The 20,312-nt window shown below is 39.6% G+C and overlaps 1 protein-coding gene across 1 annotated transcript; it reads right to left on the bottom strand.

Annotated features, from left to right (window-relative positions):
- Window positions 1–1,835: 1,835 nt before the first annotated feature.
- LOC112576564 (targeting protein for Xklp2-like) lies at window positions 1,836–20,210 on the bottom strand. The gene is given in 15 exon segments (XM_025259112.1): window positions 1,836–3,655; window positions 3,841–3,949; window positions 4,816–4,977; window positions 5,230–5,406; window positions 5,903–6,004; window positions 6,346–6,562; window positions 6,751–6,820; window positions 6,823–6,900; window positions 7,519–7,687; window positions 8,895–9,210; window positions 9,727–10,050; window positions 13,368–13,470; window positions 13,780–13,917; window positions 14,562–14,606; window positions 20,001–20,210. Coding segments are annotated over 15 exon segments (2,403 nt in total). The 5' UTR covers window positions 20,104–20,210; the 3' UTR covers window positions 1,836–3,365.
- Between the last annotated feature and the right edge of the window lie 102 nt (window positions 20,211–20,312).

Below are 20,312 nucleotides of genomic sequence, written 5' to 3'. Positions count from 1 at the left end.
TGCTGGGTACTTGCTTTCTATCTTAACAATACTGCTAGCTTCAGAAAAGATTTTGCCATTGCACACAACATACAGTACCACTGATCAGATTCTAGGGAGATAAAACTGTAACCACCTCATTTGTGATTCATAAAAACTCTTTAAGTAAATGTTAGATGAGCCAGCAAATGAAAATGCCCATTTTCACTGCCTTAAATCAGCTGCTAAAAATAAGAACCAAAAATTCCAGAGTGCTTATTGCATACTAACAACTGCTATTGCATTGGAACAACGAAAGGTTGCATACAGATGTGAATAAGAATCAAATGGTACATTTTCCATCGTTTAAAAAATGGAAACAATGTTTCACATGGGATTTTAGGGCTCACAGGTAAAAAATGTTACATAAACATTTACAAAAAGATAAAATCTTAATCAAGTTTTGGAACTTTAAAATTTTGCTATACCAGAGTTATAACTTTTGTGGACCTTCAGAAGGCCTTTGACAGTGTAACAGGGACATCATCTGGTATTCTGCCTAAGCTCATAAACATTATCCAGGGGTTGTACAAGGACTCATGTTGCCAAGTTATCCTCAACGGCAAACTCACTAAACATTTTGTAATGAAGACTTGCATAAGACAGGGTTGAATATTATCACTGACAATCTTCCTGATGGTTATAGACTGGATTAGGCACAACATGACCCAAGACAACGTGGGTATCCAGTAAACCTTCACCTAACAGTTAGAGGACCTGGACTTTGCAGATGACATTAGTGTCCTATCTCAGCAGCAGCAGCACGCACAAATTAAACTGAGCAAGCTAACAGAGAAAGCAGAGAAGATGCTTAACCAATCCAACTTCAAGGAGAGAACATCCTGGAAACAAGATCGCTTTACGCATCTGGGGAGCATTGTCAACAAGGATGATGGAGCGGACGATGACATCTAAAGTTGCATCAACAAGGCCAGACATGCTTTCAACAGCCTTCGCCCCATTTGGAACTCCCCAGCATTATCCTTCTGCAGTAAGACCCGCATCTTCAACATCAATGTGAAGGCAGTCCTATTGTATGGTTCTGAAACCTGGAGAGTGACAAACACCATCAACAACAAGCTCCAGACCTTTGCCATATTCTGGGAATAAGATGGCCTGAAAAAAATCTCCACAACAGCATGTGGAAAAAGAACCAACCAGAATGCCACTAGCCAAGACATCAGGTGCAAATGGAGGAGGATAAGACACACCCTGTGCAAACCAGCTGACACCATTGCCAAGCAGGCACTTGACTGGAACCCTCAGGGGAAGAGGAAAGTTGGGAGACTACAGCAGACCTGGAAAAGAACAGTAGAGAGTAAGGCAAAGGACGCTGGAACCATATGGGCCCAACTGAGGGGGTGGGGTGTTGTCTGTTGAGGTGTTGTTGTGGCCCTATGCTCCTCAGAAAAAACAAGGAATAAACTAACCAGAGTTGTCAAGAAAATCGTGGATGCTGATGCTGATGCAACTTGAGCTAGAAACCAACCTACCTTCAGTATCCACCAAAGATTTGCAGAATCACTGTTAATGTTAATACACAGGACTTGAAACAGGCTGATCTGGTTGTAGTCTTTTATCATTTTCATATTTTTGACCACATTCATTGTTCTTTGCACTTTCTGTATTTGTTTTTATTCATCATTAGTACTGTTGTTTATTCTTTTATAGTTCATATGTTATTCCTTTGTTTTCCTGTCTCTCATATGCTGTCCAGGTATCATTCTTGTTTTTAGACGCTAAGAGTATACAAGTATGCACTTTACAAATGTTGCATTTATTATTAATATGCTTTTAAGTAATTTGAGAACACTAAATGCTTTCTGAAGAATTTATTCATGTTACCTTTAACAATCCCACAATTTCATTTGTTATTTCAGTCAAATTACACCAAACAATGCATGCACACTAACAAGATCATATGTAAGATGTGTGTCTGACATTCATAAGTTTCAGATTAAAAAATAAATTCAGTTATAATTTTACAAGAAATACAATTTTACTTGCTTTCAGATATTACTTAAATGTAATTCCTTTTACAGCTTGTGCATCAGGTTCATATGCAACGAGTTGAAGCTGTCTAAAGCAAAAACACTTGATTCTCTAAAGTATGCATAAAGGAGACAATTCTTTAATGTTGATTCCACATCTACAACTTATTATGAGATCGCTGCAAATCGGAAATCATGACCTGATTATATTCAGCACCTGAAAATCAAAGCCAGCTTCTGCTTCCAGCCAGTGATCCCACCTCTGTGTGTGTGTGCGCTCATGCTGTTCAGAAAAATGCAACAATCCCACTAAAATAACCATTTAGAGTCAAGCATAAAACCAACCTGAAACAGGAAAACATAATTTGTCACAAAAATATGTGATTTTTCTTAGGGTGTGGGAAAAGGCAAAGGTGGATTTATCTATATTCTGTAGTCTTAAACTATTGAAGGCTACAGCCAGTGCAAGAAGTTCAAGCATATGATAATGAGAAGCTGCCTTAAAAGTAAGTCTTCTTTTGTAATGTAGGAAATACAGTCTTTCCAAAGCACACGTGAGAATTGTAATGTTCATTAGTCATTCATTGTCTCAGATTTAGGGGATTAGCATCTTGTCATAAACTAAGTCCACTCATTTCTAAACTGCAAATGGCATGACTTAGCCTTTAAAGGTCACTTTTAAGACCAATTAGTCTCAAGCGCACAACAAAGTGCATTTCACACTTGCTGCCAAGCAAAGCTTAGAAACAAGCACATATATAAGTGTTCTCCTGACACGTATGTAATTGTGAATTCTGTAAGTCAGTATAAAGCAGCTGTTCACATTTTCCTTAGCAGCTTAACAGAATTTTACATTGTTTTATCCCAGTTACGTCCGTTGTATCTCTAATTCAAGCATAATAGAAACATAATTCATAATATAAAATGCTCCGTGCCTGCATAGCTTTCACTCACAAATTTGCAGATACATGCACGCAAACAGGTGCTAACTCAAGACAAACATTTCATAAGCAACTGTTGAGAGTACCACTAGAGTATTTAATATTCATCTACCTATGAGTACATTACAACACTCCAAATACACACCATAAGGTATAATACTAGCACTTCCTAAAACTTTTTGTTACCTTCCAAAACTGCTGTTAAATAGTGAGCCTTCACAGTTTGTAAAGGTGTAATCCAACCACTTTGTCATTAATTTCTCTAGAAGTTCAATGACTGATATTGCAATATGCTGACAATAGTTTTTCATCAACATGCACACAAACCACAGGCAGTAAAACATTTGAAAAACTCTGGCCATGAAGTTTCCAGATTGAAGCCACAAAAAAAAAAGTAAGTTGTTGCCGTCTCCCATCACAGACGCACTTTGGCTCGAAGACGCTCAGAAAACCGGGGAGATTCAGCTTCTGTGAGTGGTTTGTCACTTGGCTTGACAACAACAGGTGCATATCGGCGGATGGGATTAGGGTGGTGGACCATTTCTGCTCGTAGTTTAGCTATAGCAGCCTCTTCTTCTTCCTTCTGTCGCTGTTCTCGAAGTCGACGCTGACCCTCCAACTCGGCTTCTCTCTCCTTTTTGCGCAGTTCAAAGTCTTCACGTTGTGCTGCTCTCCGTTCAGAGTTCAGCTCAAAATCAGATACTTCTGCAATTATAAAAATATTTCAAGGCAAAAAGACTGTAAAACAAAGTTTCAGACATTTTGTTCAAAAGCATCAAGAGTAGGGGCATTGCATGAAGCCATTCACACAATTTAGAGAAAATGGTGTCAGAAATTTTAAGGAACAAAATGGGAGAAATCACAGGATGATTATTTACAGCATTACACACCTGTAAGTGGCTTGGTGGACTTTGCTGGCAAGAAGGGTTCTTTGTAGATGATGAGGTTGGGCTGAGCCTTGAATACCATCGCTTTCTTCTGCTCCTCTTCATCTTTCAACTGAAATTAGGAACATACCAATGTTTATCTACGGACAATGCAATATAGCTCAGCATGCATTTTCACAAGCTTTGTACATTGCAAAGAATCTCACCTCCGCACCTCCAAAACGTTTCATCAAGAAATCATGCTTTCCAAAGAGGCCTTTAAAATATGGACAAATGGCAGGGATGCAATTAGTTTAGTCCACAGCTTATATATTTATCCTCCAATCTACCATCTTTCAGCAGGTACCAAATTGTAGAAGGCACCCTGGGTAATTTTCTTTTCATTTGTGCATATACAATAGCTGGTGTGCTTAATATCAAACTTCAGTTGTAAATACTTATTTCTTTCCAAGGGAAATTTTCTCTTGGAAAAAGATATGTTTAGAATTCAACGTTGAGGAGATTTGCTATTGCACCAATGCAAGCTACAAAAGGAATGCCTGAGCACTTGACTATTTAAAAGAATGTAAGTGAAGCAAGAACAGCAGTTCACTATCATACACATGTATATAGAAGACATCATGCACTTCCAATATGTTGTTGTGCCATAAAACTCTGTTCTTTCAATTAAGCTAAAGCATTATGTCATCCTAAAATGAAACAGACATTTGCACCATAAACATACAGAAGGCAAATTAGGACCAACCAGTCACAAAGCAATCAGTTTGCATTACTTAAAATAAAAACATAAGCAAAGATAAATGCAACACATGACTTAAAAGCTAAGCTTTCTTTCTTTGAAGCGAAAATGCAAAACTTGAGGAATGCATCGCATTTTTCTTCTCAGAAAAAGAATGTAAAATATACAGAACTGCCAAAGCAAAGCCACTGGCGCACAAAAAGTGTATTCCCCAAGCTATAACAAACCACACTATGTACCTTTGAGCTGCCCACCTTCTGCACTATCTCCTGTGTGTACTTGGAGCCTCGTACATCAGTCTCCAACATAAAAGGCTCTGGCTTGGTAGGCTCACGGGCCATCTTGGGGGGAAGTTCACCAGGCTCCAAACTTGGCAGAGGCTGGGCATGGAACTCTCGAGCCTGTTGAAAAGTTTACTTCACTGTCTTTATGAAGTTCTGGTGCTATGTCTCAAAATCTTTACAAGACCTCTAGACTGGTTTAAAATCTAGTCACCATAGTGCAAGACTAACTTCCAAAAACTCTGATCATCAGGGCTTACCTTGCAAATAAAAGTAACTGCTGTCAAATTATTTTTGTAAAAATTCAGAAATGGTAGAAAGTGAAAAACTTACACACAACTTTAAAAAAAAAACTAATAGAAGGAAACAGACCCGCTTTTCTTCTTCCAGGGTCTGTTTGATTTTTTCTTCTCGTTGAGCAATCATAGCCTTACTACGCAGTTCGACTGTGAAAGGTTCAGGAATCGTATGCTGGTGCACCAGCTTGGGCTGAAATGGGATTCCTATGTGTGGCACTGGCTTCATCTTTACACTCTGATATGGTTCAGGCTGCAACATCATTGTAATAATACCAGAACTATTATATACCTATATTAACTAATACTTTCAGGCACAGAAGCACCATTTGGTCTAAAGGAGAAAAGCTGACTTTTTGCAGCCTCTTGTTTGTGTTTTCTTTCTTTTTTTTTTTTAAGCAACTTTGACTGCACAAAACGCAATAGTTAAAGGCTTTGCCAACATTTTTAGGATGAAGTATGCTGAATATTTCAACTTATCTTTTGGACTAAACGTGCCCAATATTGTAAAGTATTCACGATCTCACGCACCCACCACCACTTGCATAGAGTGTGCAAAACTCATGACAAAAATCTAAACATTTGATTTTCAAGACATTCAAGACAAGTAGTTGTTAATCTGTTCAGCCTAGATCTGCCTAGAGCAATAAAGGTATTTAGTCTTAATGATTCAAGAGTACTTTCAAACATTGTAATTAAGCAAGTTGGTGAAAGCGATAAGGACATAAAACAAAAGATGTTTCTCTTACATTCTCTTCAGGAAGCTCCAAAGGCAACCGAATTCTGTTCTTGAGAGCAAATGCTGGCGACTTTGGAACTGTTGGCAAAGTTGGCTGTACAGGCTTTATGCCCTGTAAATAAGAAAATACTGACTCACATATTTTTCATAACATTTGTAGTGAATCAAATAAAATGAAAATCATGATATTGTGCATAGATTATTAAAAAATCTATAAAAGCCTTTCACGTCCTTTGTCTTTAGGGAACAGGAAGAAAAAGATTATCCACAAAGTGCCTAAATCCCCAGGATAAGGCCTTTACTTCTGCTAAGGCAAAAGGAACAACAAAAAAAAAATTAAAAAATTAGAAGTTGCTGACAGTTTTGCTGAAAATCGAAGCAAGTATACCCTCTGACACTCAAAGAGTCCATGACTGTGGGTTTTAAAAAAGACACAAAAGGAAACTAGCTTACCACAGGCCCCTCCAAAATCTTCTTATTTAAAGGCTTAGCATGGAATTCATAGTGGTTGTCCTCCTCCTCCTCGTGTTTGGTCTCATTTCTGCCACGCAGGTTGCAAGATAAGGCAAACTCCTCGGGCTCAGTGGGAGGTTTGCTGGGTACTTTTTTCACACCACAATGAGGATTGCTCAGAATCTTTTCATTGACTGGCCGTGCCTTGAACTGATTTCTGATAAACCCACATAAGTTACAAAAACCCTTAAGGCAAAGAAACAGAAATACAAATGACTAATTGCTATGCTTCTTCACTATTTAGACAAATCTGATGCTGTACCCCCTTTTTAATGCTGAAATATTACAGCCCCCAATTTTTCATCAACACAAAAAACATTTGTTCAAGAAAGTACATGTTCATACTTTTTCATCTCCTCAATCTCCAGATCTTCAAGCTCCTTTTGAGAAAGAACATGAATGGGACGATGACGGCCACGCACTGCAAGTTGGGTGTGCGGGGAACAGTCAGCTTTGCTGGGGAATTTGATCGAGCACGCTTCACCTTTGCTTTCTCTATGCCTGAAAAGGAGGGGGGGAGAGAGATTTATAAACACATATATAAGCAGATATGAGTGAGCGTCTGTGACTTAGGTAAGAATGAAAGAGAAAAGCAGAAACACTCTATGATAAAAGTTTATCATTTGATTACATGTGTTTATATACTTGGATTTATTTTATTACAAACAAAAATATATTTTAAAGGGTTTTAAAGGGATAGAAAAGGGAAAGAATGAGTGATAACAGAAAATTAAATTTTATTATGTTACCTGTTACAAACCAAGTGCTTGTGTGCTCACACACGTGTGTAGGTATGAGTGAGAGATATTGTACATAAAGATAGATATATATGTGTGAATTTGTGTGTATATATATTTTTAATATCTCAATATCCTTTAAAGGGTGAAATGATTAACAAAGAATCTTGAATCTGAAAGACAAAAAGGACCATTATACCAAGTACATTTTATCTGCCCAGATTGGCAGATCAATCTATGGTTGATTCAACCAGTTCATTATCATATACTAATTGCTATCAAGTAATAAATTTCCTGCTTGTTTGATTCTTGTATCAGCTGCCTTTAGCACTTAAATTTCTGAAGCAAGAATGAAGGGCACAAGAGAGAAACATACTTCGTGGACGAACATGGAATCTTTCTGGTGTGCGCTTGTGAAATGCTGTAATCTTCTCTGCTGTAGATTCAAACTTTGTGACAGTTGCAGGCTTTTCTTGCTTTGCTTTCTTTTCAGACAAGTGGAATGGTTGGGGAAGGGTGCACATCTTTGGTCCTGTTGATGACTCCTGCAAACAAGGCCAAGTCTCAGATTTTTGGTGCAAAATTCTTTTAGACATACATACTTTTTGTAATTTGTTACACCTTTCCCCATTTCTCCTAGATCTTTTTTTCTATCTCCACAGGGTTAAGCCATGTATTAATAAGCGCAGAAAATACCTGACCTACTAAATTCTTGTTATCTATAAAAAAACTTTTATAGCAACAAATAAAGCTTTCCTTCAATTTTGAAATTCATAATAACAATAGAGAAATGATGTTAAAATGGAAATTGCAGGCACTTAAAAAAAGAAACTAAAAGCAATTGCATAACCAAAACGGATTATAATTTTTCACAGCACTTCCATTCACGAAGATTACAGAATTTAAGCAACTATATACTCTTAAAAAAATATATTATTAGTGAGAAAGAGAACTTGGAAAAAGTAAAGGTTTGACATACTAAAAATATGAAATCATTGTGGATCTGGGGATCATGCCATTTAATTATGAGAGCTGAGCAAAGCAGAAAAGAACGGTGTGACAGAAAATGTCTTTCTTATCAAATAATGTGCAACTGTTACAGATTAGAGCCAGTTGGTTTTTCATTGCAAGAGAGTATGGCAGCGTGTGAGAACTTGTATGCAAACAAACATTATTAACTCCAGTGGACAAATATGTCTGGACCTTTCAGCCCACCTGTGTCAATCACATTCAATAATTTTTCATATTTTTGACCCTTAAGTTAATCTTTATTCCTTTCTACACAGTGTGCGACTATTATTATCTACTGACTACAGTACTAAACATCGCAGTGAACATCGATTGTGTGTAACCATATATCAAAATTTTATTTTGCAAATACAACTTCATATACTTAATTTCTTTTTGATTTACAAGAATACTATTTCATGACAGAATGAGGTAGGAATGGTTTCTTTCTTTTAATTTTGAACTTTAATTATTACTTTGAGTTATCTTTTTTGTCATGTTAAGGTTTTTTTATCGTGATTTTTTAAAAATATTTCAAATTCAAGCACACTTGGGATTAAAATTCAAGGATCACAATTGTGAAAATGAACAGTTTGCTTAAAACCGAAACTGTAAGCAGAAACAATTCAGAGCATCAGTGTTGATCATTTAAGATCAACTTTCCATTTCATTTGCATTTTTCTTGAAACTGAACAAGGAAATAGGAGGGAAAGAGTAAAGAATCTTCATAGACAGCAAACTTACAGATGACACAAGGGTATGAGACCGAAGAGACTTGACAAAGTCTGCAGCTGTCTTTTCCTCTGTAGCATTTTTCTCCTCATTAGATTGTGACTTGAGCCGAGCATCAGTATGAAAATGAAACTCCTGGGGCACAGTTAGATCCCTCGAAGAATGGGCAGGCCGCACTGCACAGGGTGCTCCTGTCATTGCCTTCTTATAGGATTCTTGGGCCAGCCGTAGCTTGTGCTTAAGTTCCTTTTTCATTTGCTTAATGTGCTCCAATTCCAGCTCTTCTGTTGTTTTCACTTTTGATGAGCCAGAACCCTCTGCTGGCATTCTGGCACAAGGAAAGTAAAGTTGACAATAAATACTATCAATTGGCATTGCACTTCAGGACTAATTGGTACAAGTGCATATTTTAAATGTGCATTCAAGACATGTATATATTCACAATATTTTGCAGCCTATGCTTATCAGAAAAGTATATGGAAGGAGAAAAAGAGTGAATGATATTATCTGCATAAAATATTTTTGGCAGTAGTTCAGTTGATAACAGCAAATGCTTACCAAATTAGCAAAAGAATATTTGAAAGAAACAAAAAAAATTGTCATTTCACTATATATATATAGAACATTTAAAAAAAAACAAACCCTAACACATTCATTTAAAAACCTTTCTATAGGTTGTTAGTTAACTGACTAACCTAACAGTTTGAGGTAGGTATAATACACAAAACCAAAATAATTATTTTCTGTGCAAGTAAAGTTTTGAAAAATAAGCAGCATCAAATTCTGATATGTCTGAACAACTTAAAAGTCTGCAAATTTTCAACTTTTGTGTATGGATACATACTTTAAACACTGTGGCCCTGACAACAATTCACGTTGAGGCATCTTCTGCATCTTAGGTGCCTCACTTTCCTTTTTAAGTTGTGTTATGGAGTTGCTGCGCAATCGCCTTGCAGACAAACCTCTCACAGGATTTCGTGGGGGTTTAGACTCAGCTGCTGAGGTTGTTTGTTCACTTGTCTTGACATCGGGAAGTAAAGATGCAGAGCTACTCTTCTGGAGTCTAAGAGACCAAGTTCGTTGCAGTCCCATCTTGGGTGCCATCTTTGCAATTTCTTGCATAGTTTTTTCAGCACTCCTACGAGGCTTCTTTTTATCACTTGATTCACTGTGAACAAGAAGTCTACATAAAAACAGTTCAAAAGCACATGAATATCAAAAGTGAAAAATTCATCACACAAATACAAGAAATGCTATTTCACTTTTTTTTGCTCATAAAACAATACTATTTTAATTTTACTAATACAACAGAACATCCCTGATCTTATTAAACTGATAGAATGATACCCTTCTAAAGACAGACAAAATTAAGAAAAGGTCAATAGATCACTTTTATCAGCAATTAAAAAAATTAATAATAAAGTGAGAATTTATAAAGCGCAATATCTTTGCCAAAGGTGGACTCATTGTGCTGAACAAGGTCATAAAATAATCACAAAGATGTCAAAGAAAGAACAACGCAAAGACTCGCTGTGTTCCGGCTGTAGATTTAACAGTAACAACTCCAGAGAACAAAGGTTAGTGACATCAAGAGAATAAGGAGGAGATATTGAGTAATCAAATCAAATCAAATCAAATCAAAACAGACTTTATTGTCTGCCCAGGAGACCCAGGGCAGAAATTTGTCTTTGCTCACATACCCATACAGACATTTAACATACAGTTAGGAGTAAAAGTGAGGAGTAAAATAGTGTTGATTGCACCAGACCATCAAAGCAGTGTATGTTTATCCTAACAACAAACCTTGGGTGACCAAGGGCCTAAAAGCACTGCTGAACAAAAGGAAACATTGTTCATCACGGGCAGAAGCCCACGACAGAAGATTAGTACAGAGGACCATGATGCTATCCGTTGGGTGGGCAGAGGCTCTACGAGCATACTAGTTAGTCCGCTTTCAGTAGTTTCCGGTGACCAACGAGTGTCGACGAGATTGAAACAGAGGTCGAGTTAGCTCTCGCCATAAACCCCATGTGTCAGAATGCGGCTCGTGGTTACATCTTGCTCACTGAGGACCTGCCAGACGTCGATTTATGATGCTTCCGCATGACGCAATAGATACGCCTAGAAAGATCTGGGTGTCCAGTGGAGGCGACGGCGATACTGTCGACATCATGCCACAGCAAACGTGATGAGGTGGTCGACGATACGCCGCGAAGCTCCAGAATTTAAGCAGGCGAGGTAGAAGGCGGCGCAGAGCGTCGAACCAGCACTCCCAAGTGGCGGCGATTGACACCATCTCGGAAGGACTGCAGCCCGACCGGTCAGGGAAAGGACTGCCCCCCGTTTTCCGTAACAGGATCAGGGAAATAAAGTGTAGCTGGCCTGACTGGAAAGTGTCGACGGCGGAGTGCTTGTCATATATGGCGTTGATGGATGCGTTGCTCGACACCGGCAGTGACGGTAACGACGCGTCACTGACGAGTGGCACGGGCGAGGCACATACGAGGACTTACAGCTAAACAAACTCAGAGTGGTGTGGGCATTCGCGTGGTGGACATGTTTACGGCCGTCTGAGGACGTTCCCTATCCTGGTGGTCAAGGACCTGGTCGATGGTTGGTCACAAGTGAGCGCAGGAGACGAGCGTTCGCTTTTCTACTAGGAAGAACGTCCTTGATCGATAATGGCACTCTACCGCAGATGTGGCCAGGCAGCATACAGGCAGCCTGCGGCTTTATGAAGCTCATCTGGAGAAGACATTGTCAACAAAAGGACTGGGTCTAGGCCGCTGGCAACAACGCCCGTTCCAGGATCAAGACGTGGGTCTGACGTCCAGACACCAGCCACTTCACAGAGGTTAATGCAAGACCACCATGCCGAAACTTTTTAATTCAGTCCTTCTTGTGGACCTAGACGATCATTTGTATACTCCAAGATATAGCGACATTCAACTGCGGGAGGCGCCATAACCTTCAGGATGACGACAGTGAAGAGAAACGCCAGGTGGTATGTACTCTTCCAAACCACATCACCACAGAACTCTTTGTGACAATGCCTGGTGCAGAGGTAACAGTGTCTGTGTCAGATGACAGTACCAAAAATGACAGTCGGGGACTATCGTGTAAATACCGAAATAACGCGCAGATCGCAGTGACTTCTACGCGAGACAGCAACAAACTCGCACAAATGTAGGATGAACAGTTCGTGCGACGCTATGCCATGGCAATAAAATACCATGGATATATTTTTTAGTTGCGGTGATCGGTGACACCGTAGATGACACGTACGCATTGACCAGTTGTTTATTTGCTATTTGTATTTTCTTTCAACTTTTACCGTTGCTGCGCGTCCAGAAAATGTCATTGACAAGAATGACACACAGAGGCTGATGGCTGACAATAGATGTCAGCACTCTCTCTTCTTCAGTCTCTGTTTGATTCCTCCTGAGTCCTTGTGCCTTTATTTAGGATGGTGATGGCTGCTGGCACGAAGCGACCTGTAGGCAGCTTCCTTATGCGTGGTACCTTATAGCGCCTGCCTGAGGGCAACAGCTGGAAAGCTAGTGTGGAAGAGGGTGTTTCAGGTCCGAAATGATTGTTATGTGCCATTCCTTCTGACTGCATGAAGGTACAAGTCAGAAAGTGGCACTGTGCTTGACCAATAATTTTACTTGCCTGGTGGATGATTCTGGCAGCCTTCCTTGTCTTTGACTAGTAGAACGTGCTACACATACCAGGCAGCGAATGTTGAATGAGAGGATGCTCTCAACAAGAGAGACCTGTACACAGTCTCCAGCCACCCCAGAGCTGACGTCGAAGCTGCGAAGTCTCCTCAGAAGTACGCCTCTGCTGGGCCTTTTTTTGTACACTTGGTTCACGTGAGCGCTAAAGGAGAGCCTCCGTCGATCACTGTACCGACTAAGGTACCTAAACACAGCAGCCCTCTGCACCTGCTGTCCTTGATTTGGAGATTCGTGAAGTGGGAGAAGAGGGTTGCCACTCTTAATGTGGAGAATATAATGAATAATTTATCTACCATAAACTGAAACAAAATGTGTGATTCATCACTTTATTTTATTTACTGCAACCATTGTTGTTGCCAAAGCAAGCGAAACATGGTGGTAATCTAATTCTACAAATAGTTTGAACAATTTGCACTTAGGAAATAACATTCTATATGCAACCAGAAAAAGGATGAAAAACGCAGCAGAAGCACATTAAACAAGATGAAGGTCCAATTGCTTTTATCCAAGTTGAAGCACGACCACCAAAAAAAATAAACACAAAAAATAAACAAAAAAAATAAACAAATCTAAGGTAGAGCAATCCCCTCAGAACCACTGTAAAGTCGACGGGACAAACTCTCAAAATTCATGATGCATTTACAAAGTTCAATACATAAGTAACAGTACAGTACAGTAAGCATGTTAAAAGTTGAAAAAAGATGTGTCAAATTATCAGCATTTTTAAAAAATGAATATCACATACTCTGGTCCTGATGATGCATGTTTTCCAGGATGCCTCCACTCCTCCAGAGAGCAGATCAAATTGCTTGGCTTCCGTTCCTTTCCTTTCTCCAGGGACTTTGCATCTGCAAAAACATGATTCATGATGTGAACAAGATCAAATCATTTACTGCATGCTTCTTTTCATCTCACATTAAAATAATACACAAAAAGCAATAAAAAGACTTTGAATAAAAATTAAAGGTAGGGTTTCCCTTCATGTAAAGAAAATGCGATTTGACTTCAGGGGCTTTCTCTTTGAAAGCCAAAAAAAAAAAACAACAGGAAACAAAATTAATAAACTCCTGTCTCAATAACAAGCAACAATAGACTATATTTGTGTGAAAGAAATTGAGGGAAAAGATGTTTCTTAAATTAATTAATGGATAAAATACCTGAGCTGTTTGATGAATTTTTGGGTACTTCTAGAGGCTCTTCTCTGTGAGTTTCCTCAACCAAATGAACTTGTTTCTCTGGTGAATGATTTTCTGCCTTATTTTGAGGATGGCTAGTTGCCTCACACACCAACGTAGCTGTAGGAAAGATGAAGACTAAGTATTCTTGACCAAAATGCATTTTTTTATGGCAAAGATACACATTGTAACTTGAAAGACATAAAAATACACCTTAAAAGTTTATCATAATAATTTTCAGAAACAAACTTTATCTATCTGTGGTTACATTTCTTCAAGAAAACATAAAAATAATTCCTATCTTTTCAGAATGTTTGTTTCAAAACTTGAAAATTGTTTTGATACCATCACGATCGTCAGATCATCCAGAATCATACAACATGAATCGACTTATATACATATACACCACCTACACACACCATTGAGGTAGCCAGAGTTTAGTAATTAAAATGTAGGGTTTTAAGGACTGAACATTTAGTAAAGTCAGAATCAGATTTTTACAAAATTCTATGCATACTCTAGTATTTGCTTAAGGAAGCTGCTCTAGTCTGCTTGAATTTGTTAATATATTGCCTTTGAATGTTTTTGCAAGTTCAATGTTTAGATTGAATCCCTCATTTAGTTCTGCATTTGTCACTCTGAATCTGAAATCTATTATGCAACAGAGTCTGCAATGGTCACAGAGACCTTACATCTTTCTCCATCATTCATTGCTGAAGCTAAATCTGATTAGGCAACTTTATTAGAATAGACCATAAACTTACCATGCTGTGAAGTAACACTTGGACCTTCTCCAATAAGTCCTTGCTCTACAAAAATAAAGGAACAATTAAAGAAATCATGCTGCAGGATCAAATAATGGGAATATTTTAAGGTAAGAACAAAAGTCAGTTATAAATAGGAAGTATTAAATAGTTTTATGCTCAGTCTCAAAAGTCTAAAATGTTCTATCTATCTATTCTATCTATTCCTCTTTGTGCATCAGGTTGCACATAAGGCCTCAACCAGAGTCCGCCACTGATGTCGATCGGCTGAAACCCGCTCTAGGTGACCCCATGTCCAGCCCTTTCCTTTCATCTCCCTTTCCACTGTTCTTCTCCAAGTTTCCTTTGGGCGGCCTCGTTTTCTTCGGCCGTCTGGAGTCCATCGTAGGCGACTCTGGAAAGGTCTGCTGTCTGCTGGCGGAGCACATGTCCAATCCATCGCCAACGCCTTCGTTGAACCTGCGTGGTGATGGACTCGTTCACTTCTTCGGTGGAGTTCTTCGTTGGTGATGGTGTTTGGCCAAAAGATGTTAAGTATGCGCCTGAGGCATCTGTTTGGAAGACATCAAGCTTGTTACTGATGGTTTTGGTCATCTTCCAAGATTCTGATCCGTAAAGGAGGGTGCTGATCACATTTGATTTGAAGATTCTCAGCTTGATCTTCTGGCTGATGTTTTTGCCTTCCATGTGCTCCTGAGTGAGGCAAAGGCCTGACTGGCTTTCGCCAGTCGGGCTCGAATCTCCACCTCCGCATCCCCAGTGTTTGACATTTTGGACCAAGATAGGTGAAACTGTCAACTTCCTCAATCTCTTCTCCATTTAGTTTGATGCTGTCTTGGACTCTGGCGTTCACTCTCATACTGTTAGTCTTTTTGTGCTGACCTTCAAGCCAAGGTTTCCAGCTGTTTCTGAGAAGGCCTTTGTTTTTTCCTGCATGTCTTGGTGGCGGTGTGACAGCAGGCAATGTCATCAGCAAAGTCCAAGTCTTCCAGTGCTGTTGTTGCTGTCATAGTCATGGTCCATCTGAGCCCTCTCCTCTCGCTGTCGTGGAAGTCTTCATGATCCAGTCCATGGCCAGGATGAAGAGGAACGGCGACAGAATGCAGCCTGCTGCTTCACCCCAGTACTGACGTTGAAGGGTCTGTGAGCTCTGTGTCACAGACAACCTGGATTTGAAATCGCTGTACAGCATTGCAATGACCTGAACAAGTTTTGCAGGGACTCCGTAATGCCTCAGGATCTTCCATAAGGACTCGCGGTGGATGCTGTCAAAAGCCTTCTCCAGGTCTATGAAATATGATGTACAGCGGTGTGTTCCATTCATTGCTCTGCTCCAGAATCTGTCGCAGAATGAAGATGTGTTCGGAGCAGGATCGCCCAGGGCGAAATCCTGCTTGCTGTGGTCGAGGTCTTTCTCAAGAGTTGCCGTCAGTCTTGACAAAACAATCTTGCTGAAGACCTTGCTGGTGAGGGAAAGAATGTTTATGCCCCTCCAATTATTGCAGTCTCCAAGATCTCCTTTCTTGGGTAACTTGAAGATGAGCCCTGTCTTCCACGCAACAGGGACCTGCCCTGATTCCCAAATTTGCCTGAAGATTTCAGTCAGCTTGGGAGCTGTCACATTTATATCTGCTTTCAAACATCTCTGCTGTTATTCCATCTGCCCCTGGTGCTTTGCCGCTCTTCATTGTCTTGACTGCTGCTGTCACTTCTTCCAGGCTTGGTGGGTCTGTGCAGATGTCAAGGTCTATAGCTGCTGGCTGGATGTCTGCAAGCTGAGGGGATCTGTCTGTTCAGAACTGACTCAAAATGCTCCCTCCAGCGCTGTAGTTTTCCTGCCTCTCCCTCGACGACATTACCGTTCACGTCTTTCACTGGCACATCACTGTTCTTAAACCCGTTGTTTTAGCTGTTTGTTTATCTTGTACAGTGTCTTCAGGTCATTTTTACTTGCTGCATTTTCTGCCTTCATCTGCCAGTTTCTCTATGTGATATCTTTTGTCAGTTCTTGTCATCCTCTTTACCTCTTGTTTCAGTTTTGCATATCTTTGTCTGTGTTGTTCCTTTCAGGCGTTCAGATCTGGTGCTGTTGATTCTTTGTTTGGCTGACTTTCTCTCTTCTATCTTCTTCCATGTCTCTTCTCTGATCCACTGTTCTTTCTTTTTCCGTTGGAAGCCCAGTATTTTTTCTCCTGATTCCTGTAAGACTCGATTGAGTCGTCTAAGGTCATTCTTGTTGTCTCTCTAGTGCCTGGAACCTGTTCTTTACTTCCATAGCAAAGGCCCTTTCGGTGGCTGGATTTTTTAGTTTGCCGGAGTCCACTCTCTGCTGACGTGCCTGTTTTCCTCGTGATCGACGCAAGCTTCAGAGAAACTGTGGCTCATCACAAGAGTGTGGTCACTGGCAATGTCTGCTCCTCTGTAGGCTCTAAACATCTTGAAGTGAGCTCTCCATTTTCGAGTTTGATGATGACATGGTCTATCTGTTCTTTGTGATCCCATCTGGTGATGTCCATGTTGCCTTGTGATGTACTTTTGTGGGAAGAGTGTGCCTCCAATCAGTAGGTTGTTTTCTTCACAAAAGTCTGCCAGTCTCTCTCCGTTGTCATTGATGGTTCCCATTCCATGTTTGCCCATGACATGCTCCCTGCAGGTGTTGTCACTTCCCACCTTGGCATTGAGATCGCCGATGATGAGCAACATGTCGTGGCTGGAACGCTTTCTGAGGCTGCCTGAGAGCTGATCGTAAAAAGCATCCTTGTCTTCTGCCTCAGAGTCATTTGTTGGTGCCATAGCAAGCTGAGCACTGTCAGCTTGGTGTACTTGGAATGGAATCTTGCTCTCAAAAGCCTGGGTCCATAAGGCTTCCATTCCAGCAGTGCCTTTTCCGTTTTCTTGTTGAGGAGTAGAGCTACTCCTTCAGAGGCTGAGCGTCTGATCTTCCTGAGAACAAGATGTATGTCCTGACTCTAGTCTCCTCTTTCCCCGTGCCAGTCCATCTGACCTTACTGACTCCCAGGATGTCCAAGTTGTAGTTGTCAAACTCCTTGACTAATTGGAGCATCCTGCCAGTCTGGCGTACAAGGTTTGGACGTTCCAGCACCCCCCACCCTCAACTTCTGCCTCGGCTTCAGTAAATCCGCTGTCGGGGCGCCAGCTCCCTTTCGGTTTGGCTGTCGTCCGTCATTAGTCCAGTCTCTCTGGTGTGCTTTCATTACCTTCGCCATCTGTGACGAGTTTCTCTGATTTTAGTTTCTGTTAACAGGATTTTTTTACATGGTGGGTTCGTTATGCCCTACCAAACCTATTTTACCTCTAGGTGAGGTGTCCACCTTAGCGCCTCTTACGACATGCCTGGCTGGATGGCAGGGACCCTATTCTTGCAATGCTTGCTAGGCAAGCATACCCCGGGGTCCCACAGGGGAGTCTAAAATGTTAGCGAGCAATATTTAGATATTATTGAGTAGTTAGATATACAATTTGCAGAAAAACCATGTCATCCTGATGCATATTTTTCAACTAAAACAGTGGTCATAAACAAGGGAACTTCATATATCTAAATGCCAAACCCCATCCAAGCATGAAGTAGATCACACAAATTTCCAAAGGTTACTATTTGTCAAATCTATTTTGAAAAAAAAAAATTAGAACTTGTTTTTTACATCTTTAAAAGCTGACACTCATATTAATTTATACTATATAACATGGCAAATTAAAAAAAGGTCCCAATCTTTGAATAAGTCACAAATCCTAAAAAAGAGTCTCTAGTACTAGAAAGGGTTCAAAGCAACAAGATTATTAAATTTTATACACGAAGATCTTGCAGTGCTACAGTTACCTTTTCAAAATTTCAAGGTGAGGTGAGATCTTATGCAAACTTACAATTAGTCATACTCATAATATTGACACTAACAAAGTCTTCAAGTTTGTATGCAACACAATCAAGCATCCACAGAAACGTTTTTACTAAGGGCAGCATCTCTTTGGAATTGCCGTCTGGAACACAAAGATTGCACCTAATGTTAACATATTTAAAAACCTCCTACATGACTCCAGTTTTAAGAAATTGCTGGTATGATTATAACATCATCCTGAACCTGCCAGAGCTGACCAATAATAGAAAAATAAACAAAATAAGGAATAGCACGAAAGCTGTAGGCATAACTGAAATTCCTGAACCTATCTACCTTATAACCCCTGTGGGACCCCAGGGTATGCTTGCCTAGCAAGCATTGTAAGAATAGGGTCCCTGCCATCCAGCCAGGCATGTCGTAAGAGGCAACTAAGGTGGACACCTCACCTAGAGGTAAAGTAGGTTGTGGTAGGGCTAACAACCCCACCATGTAAAAAAAGCATATTACAGAAACCAACACCAAAGGAAACTTGGAGAAGAACAGTAGAAAGGGAGAAGAAAGGAAAGGGCTGGACATGGGGTCACTTGGAGCGGGTTTCAGCCGATCGACATTGGTACCGGACTCTGGTTGAGGCCTTATGTGCAACCTGATGCATGAAGAGAAATAGATAGATCTACCTAATAAAATTAAGTCTATTTCGAAGCAGATTACTATATATCAGATTTGTTCTTATAGTATAAACCTTTCTGGTTTATCAACTGGTTTAATCAAATATTAGTTTATCAAACTGTTTGCAAATGACCTACAAATTACATTACCAGCTACCACAACATCAGCTGATAAGCAGTTCATGCAGCTAAGTCTAGAGTAATGCTGATCAACAAGTGTCAAAAAAAGCAAAAAAAAAAAAAAAATAGAAATAAAAAGCTGCTGCAACTTCTTTTTCTTTTTTGGTAACTATCATTACCTCATCCAAAGTAGTAGTAGTAGGGACTGACTATCATTGCCTAGGTGTCATGGCTTATTTAATGTCCCCCTCATAAAAAGTCATTTTAATATTGTCTGGGTATGCATACTTAATACATGAGATCCACATACATATTTCATTATTCATCAAAATTGAAAAGCAGAATTTTGGAATGTAATTGAAGTTATTCAAATTTGTTCCATATTTACTGTTAGCCAGATATGAGTTTCAACTCTGTGAAAAACAAATTTGTGCGAAGAAGTATTTCTGATAAAAAGCTTTCCCTAATAATTTCTTTTAATGTTAGTTTGTGGGGAGAAAAATATATACAAATGAATGTCATCGCAACCATGAAATGTCTTAGCTGATTAAGATCTCCCTTGATTCTTCTTCCCTTCATAGAATCGAGTCTAATTTTTACTAGCAATTTAGCAGTACGTATTTGATCTCTTTTCTAATATCGATTGCTTTATTTTGGATTATATATAGTTTACTCTATCTTTATTGTTGTTTTCTTCACGACGATTATTGTTTAAACTTTTGTCGCACCACCGCGTCTCAAAAGTAAGCAAAAGGATCGACCGAATTCCGACACCCAGTTTCAAAAATTTTACTTACCAAACAGTTTGTCTGCACCGTCATTAAACTGCAATGGGACTGTAAAATCAATGTACTGAGGACAATCATAGTCCCATCGACTATCGTCTTCTACGTGAGCCATCTATATATATGACAAATATTAAATGTATGAAATCCTCTCAATTGTAGTTTCATATGCTACACCACACAAAATTTCAATCTGCCCGCACCGCCCGCTTCAGCCAATCAAATTTCGAGTTATTTCTGCGGACTAAAAACTGACGTTGAACACATTATAAAAAAAAGAAATTGTTTAAATTATCATAAAATATAAAATATTTAAAATGATAG

The sequence above is a fragment of the Pomacea canaliculata genome, linkage group LG12, assembly GCF_003073045.1.
Source record: "Pomacea canaliculata isolate SZHN2017 linkage group LG12, ASM307304v1, whole genome shotgun sequence".
In the NCBI taxonomy this organism is placed as follows: Eukaryota; Metazoa; Mollusca; class Gastropoda; order Architaenioglossa; family Ampullariidae; genus Pomacea; species Pomacea canaliculata.
This window is presented reverse-complemented; position numbering and strand designations above follow the sequence as displayed.